General features: G+C 32.8%; 2 protein-coding genes across 5 annotated transcripts; both read right to left on the bottom strand.

The window, feature by feature from the left end:
• Positions 1-155: 155 nt before the first annotated feature.
• Positions 156-3404, bottom strand: LOC107416729 (uncharacterized). 4 transcript variants are annotated; one of them, XR_003055163.3, is made up of 6 exons: positions 2741-2811; positions 2321-2397; positions 1859-2058; positions 1281-1350; positions 326-579; positions 156-225 (listed from the first exon to the last, which is right to left on the bottom strand). XR_003055163.3 is itself a non-coding variant. In XM_048470436.2 (5 exons), exons 2-5 carry the CDS (start codon positions 2370-2372, stop codon positions 383-385), a joined length of 519 nt encoding a protein of 172 aa, XP_048326393.1. In that variant the 5' UTR covers positions 2373-2413; positions 3246-3404; the 3' UTR covers positions 156-382. The 4 variants fall into 4 exon arrangements, 2 of the variants coding, with proteins under 2 accessions (XP_048326393.1, XP_024927456.1); XR_003055177.3 differs by having other exon boundaries at positions 156-219; XM_048470436.2 differs by lacking the exon at positions 2741-2811 and adding an exon at positions 3246-3404 and having other exon boundaries at positions 156-579; positions 2321-2413.
• A 3200-nt stretch (positions 3405-6604) lies between these two features.
• LOC107416669 (farnesyl pyrophosphate synthase) lies at positions 6605-10522 on the bottom strand. The gene is made up of 12 exons (XM_048467316.2): positions 10100-10522; positions 9150-9174; positions 8920-9032; positions 8729-8815; positions 8498-8614; positions 8332-8420; positions 8203-8254; positions 7949-8044; positions 7686-7730; positions 7500-7589; positions 7336-7407; positions 6605-7149 (listed from the first exon to the last, which is right to left on the bottom strand). The coding sequence occupies exons 1-12, from the start codon at positions 10208-10210 to the stop codon at positions 7021-7023; spliced, it is 1026 nt and encodes a 341-aa protein (XP_048323273.2). The 5' UTR covers positions 10211-10522; the 3' UTR covers positions 6605-7020.
• Positions 10523-19223: the final 8701 nt, after the last annotated feature.

Below are 19223 nucleotides of genomic sequence, written 5' to 3'. Positions count from 1 at the left end.
TTTATAAATTTGTAAACGAATTTATCCGCCTGTGTATAAATAGTAAAAATAATGATATTATATATGTTATTAAACAGTGTCAGAAACCCTAGAGCAAATAAAACTTAAAATTACAAAAATAGTACCATAAATTTGCATTCGAAAAAAACATAAAATATAGAACGCCCCTGTTGTATAACATTTCCACCAAGATACCAGTACAACGTTGGAGAGCACAGCCTGCAACTGCAATTTTCTGTGTTATTACCAGTTAATTAGTGCAAAAAGAATAAAGCCCAATTAATTAGACCTCAAAAAAACAATAATAATACATGCCCATGATGACCTTAAATCAATGTAAAGCTAAATCTCGAATATTTATATTGTTCTTAAATTTTGTCTCTCATCTTCTCCTATCATCTCGATAAGGTCCCTCACTTTCTTTATCCTTCAAGAAGCCTAGGAAAAGAAGAAATCCAAAAAAGAAGAATCCGCCCGACCAGTTGCCCCCGCCGCCGCCACCTCCTCCACCACCATCTCCATCATCACGAGGTGGAAATCCGGTACCACCATCATCAAGTTGTGGTGACTTCTCCTTGGCTGTATAATCGATATCAGCAAAAATAGTAGAATTACAAGAAATACAGATCCATGCATTTCAACACACACTTGTCTTGTATGCAATTTCCAGCACAATTTCAAATAATCATTAAAAAAAAAAAAAAAAAAAAAAAACTGGTAAGAAGGTTGCAGAGAACCTCTCAGGTGTAGTAAGTAAGATGCTGAGACTCAAAGTTGCAACTTGTCAAACAATTTGAAGATAATGCCTTGACTAGATTATTGTCTTAAAACTACCTAGTTTGGTATATATCTCCTTTTTTATAAGAATTTTGGTGGGCCCACATTTTAATTAAACTTTGTTTATAGTATACATACTTACTAAGAACTTAGCAAGTCAAAGTTCCTCTCATATTTTCACAAGGGATACCTATGACAATTTATACTGGAAAAAATGACCTTAGGTTAACCCATCCATAAACCAGAGAACAGAAAATGAGCACATGAGATTATTCAGTAGGAGAGAACTACAGGAAATATACAAATATCAAACACCAACTACAGAAAATATTCAGTAGGAGAGAACAATTAAAGTGCCAGATCATGTAGTGTTTCCCAATTATTAATTTCCAATGCTACATCTTAAAGGGATTCCCTCCAAACCTCCAACTTTATCTCACTATACAACAGCACATGCAGCAATAAACAATAAGTATTGGCTAAATGGATTACAGCTATATTACCAGGCATATGAGTAATTGTTGGAGCCTGGCGTGTAACAGTTTGGGTTTGTGACGCAGAACATGTTGCACTCTGCCAAAACAAGAGCAAAAATCAATAGATTATGGGTATATAGTAATCTAAAATCAAAAAGATGAAATCAGAAGCATAAATGATATATGACTTCATTCATTATTTGAATTACACTGCATTTTTAGATAATGAAATTCTCTTGTTAACTGAAGGATCATGCACAATGAACTATTTGCATATTAGTGGTAGCAGTACAATCAAATCCTAAGTGGGGAAGTCCCAAACAGGTGATTGATAGACTATTTGAAGTCCAGCCTTAGAATACTGAATCTATACATCCAACTTGAGTGACATGAATTTCAAAAATCCATGTCCATACCCATCCCTGGGAAGCTCTCTACTTCAGCTTCCCCTACTAGGGGACAATAATAGAATCCAATGACCAAGATTATCATTATAAAATAATCTACAAGATAAAAGACTCAACACAAAGAAGATATAAGTAACATTGTCAACTATATTGACATGGATAGCAAGTACAAATAGAGTCATGGAACAACACACTTACCAAAGCAGCAGCGCAAATGATGGAATTTGATTGTCTTCTAACAGAGTGAATGATTGATTTTCTTCTCTCTATAATTGGAAACTGTGCTCCCAGCCCAACTGGTCCAAGATTAGCCATTCTTTTGTCGAAAGTTCGAAATTGGAGATGAACACTTCCTATATCAGATCCAGCAAGTTTATGTTGTCGCCTGCTTTCAACCACTGTTATCACCATGTGCAAATACATAAAAGTTGAATGAGAGGATGCGGAAAAACAAAAGCAAAACCAAAGGACTGAAAAACTTGAAAGAAATACTAACAGACACATTTACTAAAGCTATTCCTTTCAAAATTAGAAAACAATAAATCCTAATTCCTAAAAAAAAAAAAAAAACTAAGAAATCGTTACTAATCGAGCAAACACATGCCAATTAGGATGTTTATCTGCTAACTCAAAGAAGTTCAATATTATATATCCATTTACCTGGTGTCAATAGAGGTGACTTAGCTACAGTACTTGCACCCAGCATAGACATCTTGCGGACAATGAAGGAGAATGATCTGAAGATGCAGTTGTCTGTGTTAGAACAAAATATAAGATACAAGTGATCAAAAAGGATAAAAGTAACTAAATAAACTTTATAAAGCCGCAAAAAGGATGAAAATAAACCCACGTAGAACGATCAGAAAGCAGAATTTTCATACTAAGTGTAAAAACCAGAGACCAATGCTTGTCTTCTATGATTCTATGAACGGTACATAACAAGTTTCAGAATCCAAATACGCTTCAAACAAGTAACAAGTAATTTTCAAAAGATTTTTTTGAACTAATCCAACACTCGCATTTGAGATTGTAAATTAGCTATCTCTCCCTCATAAATTTCAATGTTAAACTACATATCACCTAAACAAACTAAAGAAACATTGGAAAGCTCTCCAGCCTCCTGCTAAGCCTTCCATTTGCCATATTCCAATACTGACTCAGGTCGAGATAAGCACACAATTGCACCATAAAAGGATAATGAAAAATAAATGGATTAGCAAAAGAGCTTTTCAACCTACCACAAAACCTCTATTCCACTCACTTACTCAACTTACAAACGTATATACCGAACCGAGGCAATTTTCATCCGTTTGGTTGCCGAGAAACACCAAAGATGAGAAAAATGAACAAGAAAAACATATTAAGACGATAATTTAGGAGGTGGGCTTTTGTCTTAGACAAAAACCCAGAATTTCTAAACCCCCATCTTTTTCTTGGATTTCCCGGCAACGACACGAAGTTGAAAACAAAGCAATAGAAACTGAGATAACGAAGAATTAAGGTTAAAAATAAAAAATAAAAAATAAAAAAAGGTCAAGAAAAAGAAAGAAAGGAAAAGGAGCAGAAAGAGAAAAAATTCTCATACCTATGCAAGCACTTTACGGGTTGGAAGTAGGGGACACCAAAAGGATGAAAAAAGGAAGAAATTTTGACGATGCTGTGAAAGACAATGGAAGGGAAAGACAAGGGAAGGCGGTGATCAAAATCGCCCCCACAACAACTGACGGCTTCGTTTTCTGTACTTTTGACTGGTTAGGCTCAATTTTAGGTCCATTTCTTTCAACTTGGGTCCAATGGGCCCAACATTAGTTTCTTTTATTCTTTCTCCATAATATTATGATTCTATTAATCTTGCGTATTAATTTGCATTTCTTTCTTCGTAAATCCTGTATAAGAAGCGATCCAAAAATAGAAAAAAAAATTAAAAATCTCTTGTATAAGAACAATAAGTTATCTCGTAATAAACAAATATATAGAAAATTCAAGTGAAGTAGGCATTGGAGTTGCTTATATGAAATCTTTATAAGTTTTGCAAGAATTGTTGCTTTGGATTTTGCTTTTTCCTTTCTTTCTTTATTGTTTTTTTGTGTGGTAGAAAATGTTAGGTCCAAGCTATTTAAAAATAAAAATAAAAATAATAATCATATAATAAAATTTATATCCATTGTTTTGATATAAGTCAACAAGTTTTTATATCAATTTTTTCCTCCATTTAAATAACATAACAACAAATATGAAAAATCTAATACTGCATTGGTTAATGGAAAATGCCGCTGCAAATATGTCAAATACATGCACTTACTTGGAAGCTAGCTAATTCCTTATTCAAATTCCATGGATAAAAGAAAAAAAAAAAAAAAATAGAAGCTCTTCTTTAATTTACTAGTCTGGAGGTAAAATATGGATGGTTCATTTCCCACAAATATAAGAAATTGATGTCCACGTCTGTAGGTAGAAGTTTCAAATTTGTATCCTACTGTTTTTTTTTTTTTGTTTTTTTATTTTATTTTATTTGAGAGTATAGGATTTAAATTCAATCTTATTATCCAAAAAACAATAGTTTTGTGACCGAGCTATCCAAAGAAACAAATCTATATAATAGTTAGAAGCTAATTCCTCATTATTATTGTTGGTTATAATGTACAAATCCCATAGAAAGTTAGAAGCTCTGATTTCGTTGCAAATAAGTTTATCTGGATCTCACTTGCGAGCTAGTTTCATATATGATTATTGTTGTTTATAAAAATAAATTCATGAAAAGCTTCATAAACTCTTCTTCCATTGCATTGAACTTTGAGCAAAGTCCTACAAACTTAGAAGTACTTGAAAGGGGGTCTTTTAAAAAATTTGTATGTTTTGTGTATGTCTATCACGTAAATTTTTGGAGTACTTCTCCCACAATACAAAACCTAGAGAGAAAATGAAAATATAAACTTGGAGAAAGAAAGAAAAAGCAAAATATTAATTGTAATATAAAATGGAAAATTATTGTCAAATTCCTATATAAGTACAAACACACAAAGTAGGAGAGAATGATTAGGAGTAAATTGAACTTACAAACATGTTTGTTCCATAACCAAAACAAACTGGATGGAATCCTCTGTGAGAGAATATATCTCACAAATGTAGAGAAAGTACAATTGAAAAATGTGAATATAACACCACACATTATTGCAAGTATGTTCACTCAACATTTATATCCATTATATAAAAAGCCTTACGGACACATTTTTTTTTTTTTTTTTAACATCTTCAACTCATGATTGAGCTTGAAGTGAGTCATTACTGGATTTCCGACCCAACTCGGAGAGGTTGGAACCGACAGAACCGCCACGGAACATGCCGCCGATCCTGTGGTGCCTGCACCGGAAGGATCCAGCATGTGTTGTAGGCGAGCAGAGACAATTCATTTTTGTACTTGTAGATTTTGTTAGGCTTTGTGATGTTGGTGATACACCTAAATGTGCATGCTTTTTGAAATCCTCCAAATCAACATCCGGTATGTTTAATTTGTGATTTGTAGCCTTAAAGTTGATCATCCTTGGGGGTTTTGGCTCCGATTTGTCGTCCATATTTTATCTGTTGAAACTATATATCAAAATATAAGAATTGTACAAGTAATAAAGAAATATAAAGAAAGGGAAATAAAAATGGTTGAAAATTGAGCTCACAACATATTATATACGCTTCGTTATTCCAAGAATTTCTTTACCAAGATGACATGATGAATTTGATGTATATAGATCCAATAGAAAATTGGGTTTTGATTAAAATATGAAAAGGGGATTAAACACTAAAATCTCTAATTATTACCAAGAAATAAAAAACCATAAAATCTCTAATAAAATTTACAAAAATATTATGTATCATCATTTCCTATGGAATATCAGTACTATGATTGTCTATATAATATTAAATTCTAATATCAAAAGTTAATTGAAAATAAAATGAAAAGAAAAAGAACATTCAATGCTTATGACATAAACTAAAATAGCATTGTCTATGATTATTAGTGACAAAAATCTATGTTCCTCACGATACTTTATATGTTAGCTATAATGGTGGGAAAAAGAGAAACATATGAAAGGAAGAATAGAAAATGATACAACAATATTTGGGGAAGAAAAAAAGGGGGTAAAATTTACCTGAAACAAAAAGGAGATGGTAGTGCTTGCAGAATTTTGTAAGGCAAACCGCCACCTAAGGTGCTCTTCCTTTGGTTCTTGCAAGGAGAAGGGTAGAAGGGGGAGGAACCTCAAAATCAACAATTGATTGACCCCCCAAACCAAAAAGGAACAGATCCAAAATGAAGAAATAGGAACAAAGTTTAAACCAATTATAGCTTTTGCTTTTTGGTTAAAAGTTTCTAACCACTTCCATTTTTATTGTCTTAAATTTGTGGCTACACCAAAAGCTTCATTTCTCGCCACTAGTTTTACATTGTTTGACTTGAAAATCAACTGTCTATAATATGAAGGGTACTTAGTTACGATGTTCCACTTATGCCTTTGAGAAATATTAAGCACCCCTAGGGCCAAGAATAGCTACAATGCAATTCTCAAAATACCATTTTTTTGAAACATTTTTTTAACATCACTCTTATAGGTAGACAATATGCATTCCCTATGGCCTCATGATTACATCATTTCTTGTATACCTATAGGTTTGTTTCTTCTTTTTTTGTTTTTGTTGTTCTTCCATGAGAAAGAGAATAAATAGATTTTATTGTAACAAACAATATTTTTAGATACATGCACAAAAATGATCCTACTCCATGCAAATCCTTTTTTCTCTTTATTGATACATATAAAAATGGAAAAGACTTCGGCTTCCTGTCACAATAATTTGTTTTTCTTTTAAATTTGTACACCCCAATATGGTAACTTTGTACTTCTGAATATGATAAACTCAAAATAAAATAAATAAAAAAAGGGAGTAAACAAATAAAAGAATAAAAAAGAAATATTTCAGAATGAAAGATAGTGCAAGTTCCCTGTGTTTCTAAGAGTTATAAACAACATTTGAGAAAGCTAAAGATTAAGCGCTTTTATTCTCTCTCAACCATAATAAGTAAATGGTTAAAAATACACCTTACAAATATCAAACACCATTAGCGATCGCACATAGCTAGAAAACATTCTAAGACACAATTTTCAAATTTTTTTTTTTTTTTTTTTTTTTTTTTTTTTTTTTTACTTTGTTATCCTTTTTGGCACTTTTGTTATCATAATTATCCTTATTATCTTTGACATTTAGTACAAAAGAGGAAATGCTAATGCTAACAACTATGGTTGTCCATTACTTCTGCCTCCTTTCTTGTTTCAGCTATGGATGTCTATTTCATCATTCCATCTCCTTTCTTATTTCAGCCTCTTGTATATCTTTGCCAAGAACGATTTCAACACTGCTTGTACTGCTTTGCTTGGATGAACTTCGATTGATGTTACAAGCTTCTGATAACTGTTGCTCTCGTACTCCTCAAAAACGCCCTAAAAAGGACCAAAAATATTATATTTATACAAATAATTACATTGGCAAAGCAAATTCTTAGTACTAAAATATTGTTGTTACAACCCTTTGAATATTGGCCAAAGCAGTATATCTTTTAGTCATTATTGGTGTTAAAGAAGGGAAAACTAGTTGTATCCTTTAAGAGAAGGTTAAGAAGATAGAACCTGTAGATTAAGGACATTATATAACTCTTTCACTTTTGCAACACATGCTTCATCTGTCTTCCCATAATTCTCCTGATAATAGGAAATTTAGATCCGTAAGCAGTTGGAAACTATTTCAAACAAGAAATGGGAAGACATGGATAGAATGAATTCTTTTTTCTTACATATAATAACTTCTTTTGTTCCTCATTACTAAGTTCTACTGCTTTCACAACCAGCCAAGAACACTTGAAGTCTTCAATATCTGTGCCAACCTGACAGATCAAAAGGTTGTTAGGGAAATCCAAAATACTATGTTAAAACAGACAATTAATTAATACTCGTCAAAAGCACAAAATTCCACAACATACCTTGCCAATCACTTTGGGATCACCAAAACAATCCAGATAATCATCCTACATAATACATCGGTTCGTTATGATAGAGATAAAGTTGAAATCTGAAAATTATCAGTGGAAAATAGAAAAATGAGACATCATGCTAGTTTGATTGCAGATGAGACATGGTTAATGAAAAAAAAAAAAAAAGGTGATAGAAAGTTGGTTTCAGAGCTATGTCTGCGTTTCATATATCTTTCTACATTTATGAGCAATCAAATAAAGTTAACAATTACCTGTACTTGAAAATAAGTCCCCATTTCAATAAGGATATTCTTCACATCAATATGGTTATCAAGATTTTCACCCTTCATCAGCAATGCACATGCAACCTGGGATAGAATAGAGATCAGAAAGAATGATAATGGATTTCAGGCATTGAAAAAGGATATAATAGTAAAGATGAAAAGAACTCCACTAGTAAGGGATTCAACGTAAAGAGGAAAAGTTATGTAAGCATCATCAGTAATGAATTCCGAGTTTTACTCACTGGGAGATAGAATGAATAGTAAGCCGTTTTATATTGAACGATCCGATGGTGACTGCATTACAACATAATTTAGTACGTTAAACAAAGAAAAGACACAATTTGATTTAAAGTTGAACCAGCTACACTTACAGTGGTAATGAGTATTTTGATAGATCTTTCTCTCCTTCAATTGTGGTGATTAAATCTATCATTTGTCCAGAGGCAGTTTGGAATTCAACCTGCATATTAATAATATTACATGAGAACATAAATAAATATTAGTCCAGATCTACAAAATATGCAAATACAAGCTTACCTCATTAAATAAATCCAGAAGATCCACATAGTAGGGCTTGTCTCTAAAATGCTTTTTGAGAATCCTTGGGATTTGGTTACGAAGTAAAATGCCATCATTTGCAGCAATCATGCCAATCTTGGATTAATATTTTACGTAAGTTAGGAAATAATAGAAATAACACAACCACTTCACCGGCAAGTTTTTATTGATAATATTTTGGAAAAACTCCTTAACGCTAAAGATTCACACCTTTGGTAGTCTAAACCAGCAAGGTTGGCCACGGCGGGTAATAGAATTATCCATTATATCATCAAGAACAAGAAAATATGCTTGAAGCTGCAAGATTTAATGTTTAGCAAGGTCAAAATTCTGACACAACCAGTGAGCTAATTCATAAGAAATGCTCTACTTGAAAAACCAGCAAGATTAAGTGGTCATACCCATTCAATGCACCAACCAAGAGCACAAGCAAGAAAAATTTCATCATTTGTCAATTCCCCTCCTTTAAGTAATTTGTAGCTGTCAATAACAGACAGGCCTCGATTCAGCTTTCCTGCCAAATCAACACATTTAAGAATTGGTTAAAGTGAGATGAAAAACCTAGCAAATCCTTAAAGTTCAGGAGCTCCAGCACAAACAAGTAATATATTAATTCCATTTCTATCCACACCTCCTGGCACATTGTAGTCCAGCATCTGCAACCAAAGACACACAACAACTCAGTCAGAACCTTTTTCTTTAAAAGATAAGGAAAATAAAAAATAAAAAAAATGCTTAGAAAAGGAAAGGATAGCATATAAGCCATCAACAGTTGGAATTTACATTTGACATGAATCCAATAAAACAAAACAACAGATAGATATAGATACACACAGAGACAAATATTACTATGTCCCCAATCATACATCAGAGATTACTATGTTCTTATCTTATTTTCACAAGCATATCAAAGAACAACTCGCAATGAACTACCGCACAAAATAATTTTTTGAGAATGTTTACTGATATTCAACAAAAAGTGAACATTATTCCATAAAATTCAGCCGGTTCACCGGATATTACCAAAGTCAAATACCAGTAGCCCACCATAATTTTCAGCCAAAAGAATTTCAATATTCAATACCAAATTATTGTACAAATTCATCCCTGCCCTAACATGAAATTTGGCCAAGCACTACCCAATTCTATAAACATGGAAGCTCAGTTCATGCCAAAACCCCAACACAAACCCCTCGACCCCACCCCACCCCACCCCCCCCCCCCCCCCCCCCCCCCCCCGCGGGCGGCCCCCCCCAAAAACGAAAAAAAAAAAAAAAATCTAGTAACTTGGATAACCTCTTCAGCTCCACAAGCACAATTAAAACAAAATTCATTCTTTCTGCAACGCAAATCCCGAAATTGACATAACAAACTAAATACAATAGATAAGCACAGAAAAAAAAAAAAATTACAATCCTTCGTAAGTCATGCAAATTAATACATATAATAGTTCACCATAAATACAGATAAATATACATATATATATATATATATATATATACATATATACATAAAGAAAGGTATGAATAGAATACATATATTTACATAGATAGAGAAGGGGAGAGAAAGATAAGTAAATACCCGCTCAACCCATTGACGAGAATCATCGGTGAACTCGAAAGCAGGGTCATTGAGGAGCTCCGATTTCAAAATCGAGTAAACCTCCATGAATTTGGTCCTTATATCACTCATTTTTTCTCTTTCCTGAAAAAAGAAACCTAGACTGAAGATAGAGAGAGAAGAAATTAGGAAGTGAATCTGAGAGAGTGTGTGTGTGTGTGTGTGTGTGTGTGTGTGTGATATTGTTGGCCTCCGCTTCCTCCAATAGATACTACAAATATAGAGCGAGAGACAGGGATTGCGCCAATGAGAAAAATCTGGGTTTGAAATTGGAGGACTCGCTCCAAAAAACGACGTCGTTTCTAGCTTTGCCTTCCACAATAGCCGCTTGTTTCGAATAAGGAACGAACCGCTGAGTGTGCTGCCATTCCCAGTGCTGTTAGGGTGACGCTTACGCACTTCGTTCAACCCTCTTATTACGAAAATGCCAGTCTGGCATGTAATTGTGTGTGTGGTGGGAATACGCTAAATATGAAACGGCCAAAACAGGTAAATGATTATTTATTTAAAAATATGAAAAGAAATTTGACCAAAAAATATATAAATGGAAATTTATAAATTTGATATTTACACGCATTATAAATTTTAAAATATGGAACAAAAAATTTGCATATTAATTATATATTAAAATTAGTTATTTTTAGTATATACGGTAAAAATTATAACTATTGGTAATATAAATAAAATAAAATATAAAAAATTTATACACATTTTTTATTTTGTCATAAAAAAGAAAAATAATTGAAATTATTTATCTTTTCAAAAATATGTATTTTTTTTTCACTATATTACGACAGTACATTTAATATTCTTTTTAAATATAGATATATATTTTTAAATAAAACACATACTTTTTGATACATTTGAAATCGATATGGAAAATATATTTTTCTTTTAATATGTTCTTACGAATATTATACATATACTATTCTCAAATTTACTAACCAGGATGGAAATATAGTTTTTAACGAAAAGAATAATAAAAATAATCTTACAATATAAATGGCTAAGAATGAGAGAATTATACAATAACAAGTTTAAATTACTTGACAATATATGAGTTTTATTTTTATTTTTATAAATTGATTTTGTTTTCTATGGATCTAACATATGTTATACATACATGCTACGATCTTATATACATAAAATAATTTCCTTCTTTTTCTTTTTTTTTTCTTTCTTTTTTTTTTTTTTTAGCCCCAAGCATTTTTGTAATATAGTATGTATGTTTGACTAGTTTGTTTGGTAATATAAAAAAAAAAAAAAGAAAAAGAAGAAGAAAAAAAGAGTAGTTTCTTTTGCTTGGCAAAAATAAAAAATAAAAAATTACTGTTTGTTATTTTACAACAAATCAGTTAATTTTGTAATGCATGGGTTTCAAGTATGTAATTTACAAACTGTAAAATTTAAATAGAAAGAAGATTCCTTTTGTTTTTACATTATGAAAGAGGCTTTATGTTATTTATTTATTTATTTTTGGTTATTGGAGGAGGAGTGTAATTTGAACTTGTGGTATTGGTGACTTTTCCCTCTGGATTTTCCCACTAGTGATTCTTATGTTATTCAATAGAGTTTAATTTTTTAATACAAGAAAATTCAGAATAACAGGTAGTAGAGGAGCAGCATTCTTATTTTGCACTTGAGGCTCATAAAATGGCAATAGACGACATTGTAGTGAACAAATATATTCACGTCAAGATAGAGGGGCCACCATTTGTTTCCACAAGTCAAAACTCAACGACTCACAGCCACAACAATCAACAGCTCTCTATTGCTTGCACTCTAGGATGTCGCATCTATATCTCTTTTTCCAAGACATGTGAGAAGCTGTGATCATGTAAGGGCGGGAAGCCACAACTAAACACAAAGCTTCCTTTGGTTGCTCAGAAGTTGATAAGGTGTGCATGGCTTTAATATGTTGTAAAAGTTATCAAATTAGTTGGTTGGTCCATTGCTTATTGTAGGTCTGAGTAAGAATATATATATATATGCCTCAGTTATTTCCATTACTTAGTTATGTCCTGATCATCGCCTCAACAAAAAATGAATAAAAAAATTGGTACAAGTCCAAAATATCAATAGAATGGACTGGAAGGCACAACAAGAATAGGATAAGAGGTTAAACGTGTAGTGGTCGCTAACAAGTCTAGCTGACTTTGCAAGTCAAGCAGCCTTTTCAAGACCAACTACTGTTGCATTTCAAATATTGATAATTGAATTGTTTTTGTTTTTCCTTGCACTCTCTCCTGTGCAAAAAATAAAAATAAAAATCAAAGGGGTGGTTCTTGATCGAATGGTAGACACGGCAGTTGGCATTGCTATTGACCACCTCGTTGCATTGCTGATTGAAGAAGCAAACTTGTTAAGAGGCGTTCATTCTCAAGTTTAGGGAATAAAAAATGAACTACAAGCCACTCAGTGTTTCCTCAAAGATGCAGATACGAAGGCAGATGTAGAATATTCCCAAGGAGAAACAAGTAGGGCCACAGGTGTCAAGTTATGGGTGAAAGAAGTAAGGGAAGTGGCGCTCCAAATCGAAGATATCATTGACGAATGCACAACTCACTTGGAGCCACATCTCGGCCGTGGTGGTGGCTTCATTGGTTCCCTTGGTAAAATTGGTCGCTCCATCATCAAGCTTTAACCACGCCACCATATTTCATCTCGCATACAAGAAATCAAAAAAGCAGTTGTTGAAATCAAAGAAAGATGTAAAAAGGTATGGTTTTGATTATTCCATTCACCAACGACATATGAATGCTATTACTCCTCAATATGTTTCAGGATATGGTCCTCGAAAAGGATCCATGTATCTTGAGGAAGATGATGTTTTGGGCATTGAATATGCTAGAGATGAATTGGTTGATTGGTTGTTAAATAGTGATCAACAACCCCGATGAGCTGTGATTTCAGTGGTAGGGATGGGGGGACTGCGCAAGACAGCTCTTTACAGAAAGGTCCATGATTTTGTCAAAAATGATTTTGATTGTCATGCTTGGATAACAGTGTCTTAATCATACCTCTAGGAGGAGTTGTTAAAGAATGTCTCAATACAGTTCTACAACGGAAACAAAGAACCTCTTCCTTAAGGAATTGATTCAATGGATGAGGAGGCACTGACAAAGAAAGTAAGAGAATATTTGCTACATAAGAGGTATGGTGTTTTTTACAATGATGTTTGGAAAAAAGAATTTTTGGGATACAGAACATGCTCTACTCAATAATAAAAATGGTGGGAGAATAGTCATCACTACACGAAGCAAGGAGGTTTTTAATTTTTGCAAAATATCATCGTTTGTCTATGTCCATGAGCTTAAGCCTTTTGGATCCAAAATATGCTTAGGAATTCTTTTCCAAAAGAGCTTTTCAATTTGAATTTGAAGGACTTTGTCCCCTAGATTTGGAGGATTTCTCTCTTAAAATTGTTGAAAGATGTGGAGGACTGCTACTTGCAATTGTAGCCATTGGTGGTCTTCCATCCATAAAAAAAAAGAAAAAAAAGACAGTATATGAGTGGAAGAAATTGCTTAATAACCTTAGTTTGGAGTTGGAGAATACAAGCATAACAAAATTTTATCCCTCAGTTATTATTATTTGCCTTACCACCTCAAATGTTTTTTCTCGTACTTTGGCATATATCCAGAGGATTATTCTATTAAGATATCAAGGTTAATTTGACAATGGATTTTTGAAGTTTTTGTGAAACCAAGGAAGGATAAAACATTGGAAAATGTAGCATAAGATCACTTGATTGAACTAAAAGATAGATGTGACGATCGGTGTGGATGGGTACAAGAGGTATTGGTAGATCATTTAGTGTCCAATCCCATATTGTCTCGATGTAGAATGGAAATGGTTCAAATATAATGATAGTCATTTTCATAAAGGCGAGGCCTCTTCAAAACAGTTGGCTTTAAGGTTTGAAAAAACTTCATAGTTAAGTGTGCTTTAGTGAGAGTATGTGTGACCTTTTGAGAACCCTGAACAAAAGCTCCATTCCAAATGCGATGAATAAATTAGGAATAACATCGGCAGAAAGTGACAGGTCCCCAGCAAAAGTAGAATGTTGCAAGTGATATCAGAGCATGTACCTGGAAGGAAGTGCAAAACCCCATACGAAATGCGGTGGTTAAAGTCCACTACTGTAGACAAGGTGTTGCAAATGATATCAGAGCTTGTACCTGGTTGAAAATGCGGTGGATGAATTGGGGATAATATCGATGGCTAAATTGGAGACAATATCGATAAAAAGTGACAAATCCGCAAACGAAGACAGGATGTTACAAATACCAAATGCAATGATTAAATTGGGGATAATATTGGCAATGAATGACAGGTCCACCAATCGATACAGAGTGTTGCAAAGGGTATCAAAGCTACAAATCGAAAATGCAAAACTTCATACCAAATGCGGTGGTTAACTTGGGAATAATATCAATAAAGGGTGATAGGTTCACTAGTGGAGACAAGGTGTTGCAAATTGTAACATAGCTACAAATGGCATAAGAGCTTATACCCAATTGGTAAAATGCGATAGATAAATTTAGGACAATACTGATAGAGAGTGACATGTCTACTAGTGAAAATAAGGTGTTATAAATGATATCAGAACCTGTACCCTATTGGAAGTATAGTATTGAGGATGTGGGCCCTAAGGGATGGATTATGGCAAACAATGTGGGAGGGTGCAAAAGGTACTGACAGGTTACTTGGTATCAATCTCACATCACCAAGGTGTGGAATAGAGATAATTCAAAAGTAATGATCGTCACTTTTATAATATTGAGACCTTTTCAGAATGGTTGACTTCGGAGTTCAAAAAAATTTTAAAGTTAAGTGTGCTCCAATGGAAGAATGGGTGACTTTTTAGGAACTCTATGTTACATAAGAGTCTAATTCAAAGTGATAGTAGTGAGGATGTGGGCCTAAGGGGTGGATTATGGCGAACAGTGTGGGAGGGTGCAAAAAGCACTGGCAGGCTATTTGGTCTCACATCACCGAGATGTGGAATAGGGATAATTCAAAAGTAACAAAAATCACTTTTATAATATTGAGATCTTTTTAGAATAGTTGACTTCGGAGTTCAAAAGAATTTTGCAGTTAAGTGTGCTCCAATGGAAGAATGGGTGACCTTTTAGGAACTCTATGTTACATAAGAGTCTAATTCAAAGTGATAGGTTCGTGGAAACAAGATGATTTAAATTTCTATGGAAATGGGGTGATTTAAGTTTCTATCACATTTTGTTTGAAAGTGAATCAACATTTAAAGGACCACTAGTTGCACAATGCCTATCAATTGGCAATGGTTCATGTAATATTATTCACAACATTAACTAAAGCTATCAGGTCCGTAGCATGAAGAATTTAAACTTGTAGAAGTGCAATACTCTTCACAATGTTAACCAAATCTATCAAGTTCGTAACATGAATAATTTCAAACTTGTAAAAATGCTAGATTTTGAAAATGGTATGTTGGATTATATTCACAAGAATATTGGAAATTTATACCATTTAAGATATTTAAGTCTTCGTAACACGAAAGTAAATATGCTCCTAAAGTCCACAGGAGAATTGGCAAATCTTGAAACCTTGGATGCAAGGGACTCATTTGTAGTTGAGGTATCAACTGAGATTAAAAGGCTTACTAAGTTGCATTATTTGTCAATCTGCAATCTAAATGATTTCGTTATGGACGATGCACAATTTAATCCATCTCAAATAAAAGGAATAAAAGTGCATAAGGGGATTGGATATTTAGAAGCCTTGCAAAAGTTATCATTTGTGTAAGTGGGTAAAATGGGGTTTTGAAGTAATAAAAGAATTGGGAAAGTTACATATTTGAGGTCGTTGGGCATCCATAAGCTCAAAAATGAAGATGGAAGACTTCTATTTGGGGGTTATTGAGAAGATGACCCACCTAAAAACTCTGTCTGTAACTACAATGAGTGAAGATGATACCATTGATTATGAATGCCTTTCATCCTCACCACAATCCCTTGATACTTTCAACTTAGCTGCTATCTTAAAAAAGTTGTCAGAATCGATAGAAAGACTTCAATATTTGGAAGAATTAGTACTTGGTTGGTCAAAATTGTAGGAGGATCCAGTAAAAGCCCTTAAAAATCTAGATAATTTGACAAGTCTGAGGATAACATACGATGCATATAATGGTGAGGACATGCAGTTTGAGAAGGAAGTGTTTCCAAAGTTGAAGCATCTTCAGATCATGCATTTGAGTAGATCATAATCAGTAGTGATAGAGGAAGGAGCATTGTCTAATCTTCAAGACATTTCGATTAGGCCCTGCCCAAAATTACTGAACGTGCCCATTGGCATCCAGCAATGGAAACAACTTGAAGCTGTTTTTTTTCACAGTATAACCATTGAATTCTAGCAAAGTTCGCAGCCAAGAGGAGACCTCCACCACACTGTCCAACATGCGCCTCGCTTCCACATGTGCGATGATGATGGGCAAACTTTTGTAACCTCATAATTGTTTTGATTGCTTTATCACTGGAAACGCGTGACAAATATCCATCTAAGTGTTTAATTTACTATAGTAATTTAACAATGGAAATTAGCATCTTCTACTTTCACGTTTTTCAATTTAGAATTTGTAAAAAAAAATTTTGACAGATAATACCTTCTATTATTTAAACCATTAAAACTAAAAGTTTTTTATTAAAAAATTGATCACGTGAGTATCATGTGAAAAATAAACAATTTTTTTATTTTTATTTTTATAATTTCATATTTTTTCAGAGAAATTTATAGTGAAAAATGGAAATTAGCTAATGCTAGTGCTAGTGTGTGTTTAAATGTCAAGTAGCATTTATATATTAGAAGGAAAACATTAAGTCAAGGAGAAGTCAAGTCAGCGTGATAAGGAGAGGAATGGAGAGAGACAAACACAGGAATAAGAGTGAGGGAGCACCATAGTGGGCATTCGGAGAGGGACAAAAGTTCTGATTTTGCCGAGAGGCACAAAAGAGATAGACATAGAAATGATGGGGAAAAACATAAAGATAAGACATGCAGTTGGGATGGTGAAAGAGAAAGAAGAATAGAGATAGAGAAGATATTGAAAAGGGACATGGCAAGAGAAGGTGAATCTGATGAAGAAGAAGAGCCACTGTCTGGCAGACCACAGACAGATAGGGAATGTGCGTCCATGGGGAAGCGTGCGTCCATGGGGAAGCTAATAATACCGATAAACAAGTAAGACACGCAATGGCCTCCATAGATTGGCAGAATGGAAGTGCTCTAGCTTTAATGCAAATTGGAGAATGAGGAAATTAATCGATTAGTTGCCCCTTTTTTTTCTTTTTCTTTTTTTTAATGAATTCTATGGTTTTACATCTCCAGAGTCCAAAGCAACTACAACTTCACTGCCAACTCCTATTTGCTTCTGCCCAACTGCTTCTCTGCCAGGTGTAATTGGTCTGACAATACCACAACAGCTACTGTTGTGCCTGCAACTGGGCCACCTGTTTTTTCCAATGATGGGGCATCCTAGGCTGTTTTTTTGTTAAATACCGTCATAAGTACTATAACACTGAAATAACAATGATGACAAAAAACTATTGCATTATAAACGGCCCCTATATATATATATATATATATGAGTAGGGTTCCTAGCATAGGCAGACCCACGTTGGAATCAAGGGGCACATGCCCCGCTTCAATGTTTTGTTCATTTAATTTTTTATTATGTAAATTTATCTATTTACTCTCTTTCTTTTACATTTTTTGTTGTTGTTTTAATTCTTTTTTAATTTGTTTGTATATATTTTATTCATATTTATTATATAATTATAACTATTTTCTATAATTATTGTATTTAACTATAATATTTTTAAAATATAATAGTTATTTAATCAAGGTTCTTAATATGATAGAAATGTAATTATATAATCCAATAAGTTAATAATAAAAATTTTTATTTTAAATTTTTTTTAATATAATTCTTATTTAAATCTTGTATTAATTATAGGGAATTTAAGCTATATTTTTTCATTCGTTTTATTTGCATATTTTTGCTGTTAATTTTTTCCCTACTTTTCAATTTCTTTAGTTGTTTAAATCCTAAAATAACCAAAATTTTATTTTTTGTTTTGCCTCAGGGAGTTTATATATATATATATTTATAAATTTGCAATCAATTTCTTGTGTATGGAAAAAGTATTAAAAATCATATTTTCTTTAAAAAAAATGGAGAAAAAAATTTAATCCTTATTCTTTGTGAATATTTTAATTAGTTAGACTGCAACATGTAAAAAAAAATTTGCATTTTCATATGTTTATATATATATATTTTTTCAACCATAAATTAAAAATGAGTCAAAAGGTAAAATATAATGGTGGCCTACAAAAGTTTTCTAGGTCCAGCGCTATTGGTTCCTGTATCAAGATTTTTTTTTCAATGTTTATGATGAATCAACATGACCATTAAATGATCTATTGAAATTATCTAATTCAATGTTGGATAAAACCTTATTATGTTTTACCTTAATTTGATTAGTAATAGCATGAAATTTGTTATTATACTATTTTTTTATTTATTTTATATTAAGGCATATATATAGTTTCAATTCCTGCAGTTAATATATATAATTTCTTCAGTATTGATACCGTATGATATGGTTTTGTGAATAGGTAAAAAAAAATAATTGAGCACTCAAGCAGTTTTGTACTACCATCTTGCTGGATGCAAGTATCACTCCAAAGCTCTCATTTTACTTGTTCCACCTAATTTTAATTTTTTATTGTTTACGTCATGATTTATTGTAGTTTAATTGTTTAGCTTTGTCTAGCAACATATGAAACAGTTCAGATTTCTTATTTCCTGTCCATTCGAAACCTGAAAATATAAACAAGGATTTATTTTATTCCGTGGGGAAATTCTAAACACTTTTTCGTACTTAATTAATTAAACTCCTGAAAATTCTTTTACATTGTTTGAATACAAATGGAAATGAAAGTTGAAACTAAATGACCATCAATAAAAAATATACGAAATCTCTTGCTTCTTTAAGATGCTCTCAATGACTAAAAAAATTCAAATAATATTTTGGTATATGTACAG

Source organism: Ziziphus jujuba, chromosome 1 (genome assembly GCF_031755915.1).
Source record: "Ziziphus jujuba cultivar Dongzao chromosome 1, ASM3175591v1".
NCBI lineage: Eukaryota > Viridiplantae > Streptophyta > Magnoliopsida > Rosales > Rhamnaceae > Ziziphus > Ziziphus jujuba.
This window is presented reverse-complemented; position numbering and strand designations above follow the sequence as displayed.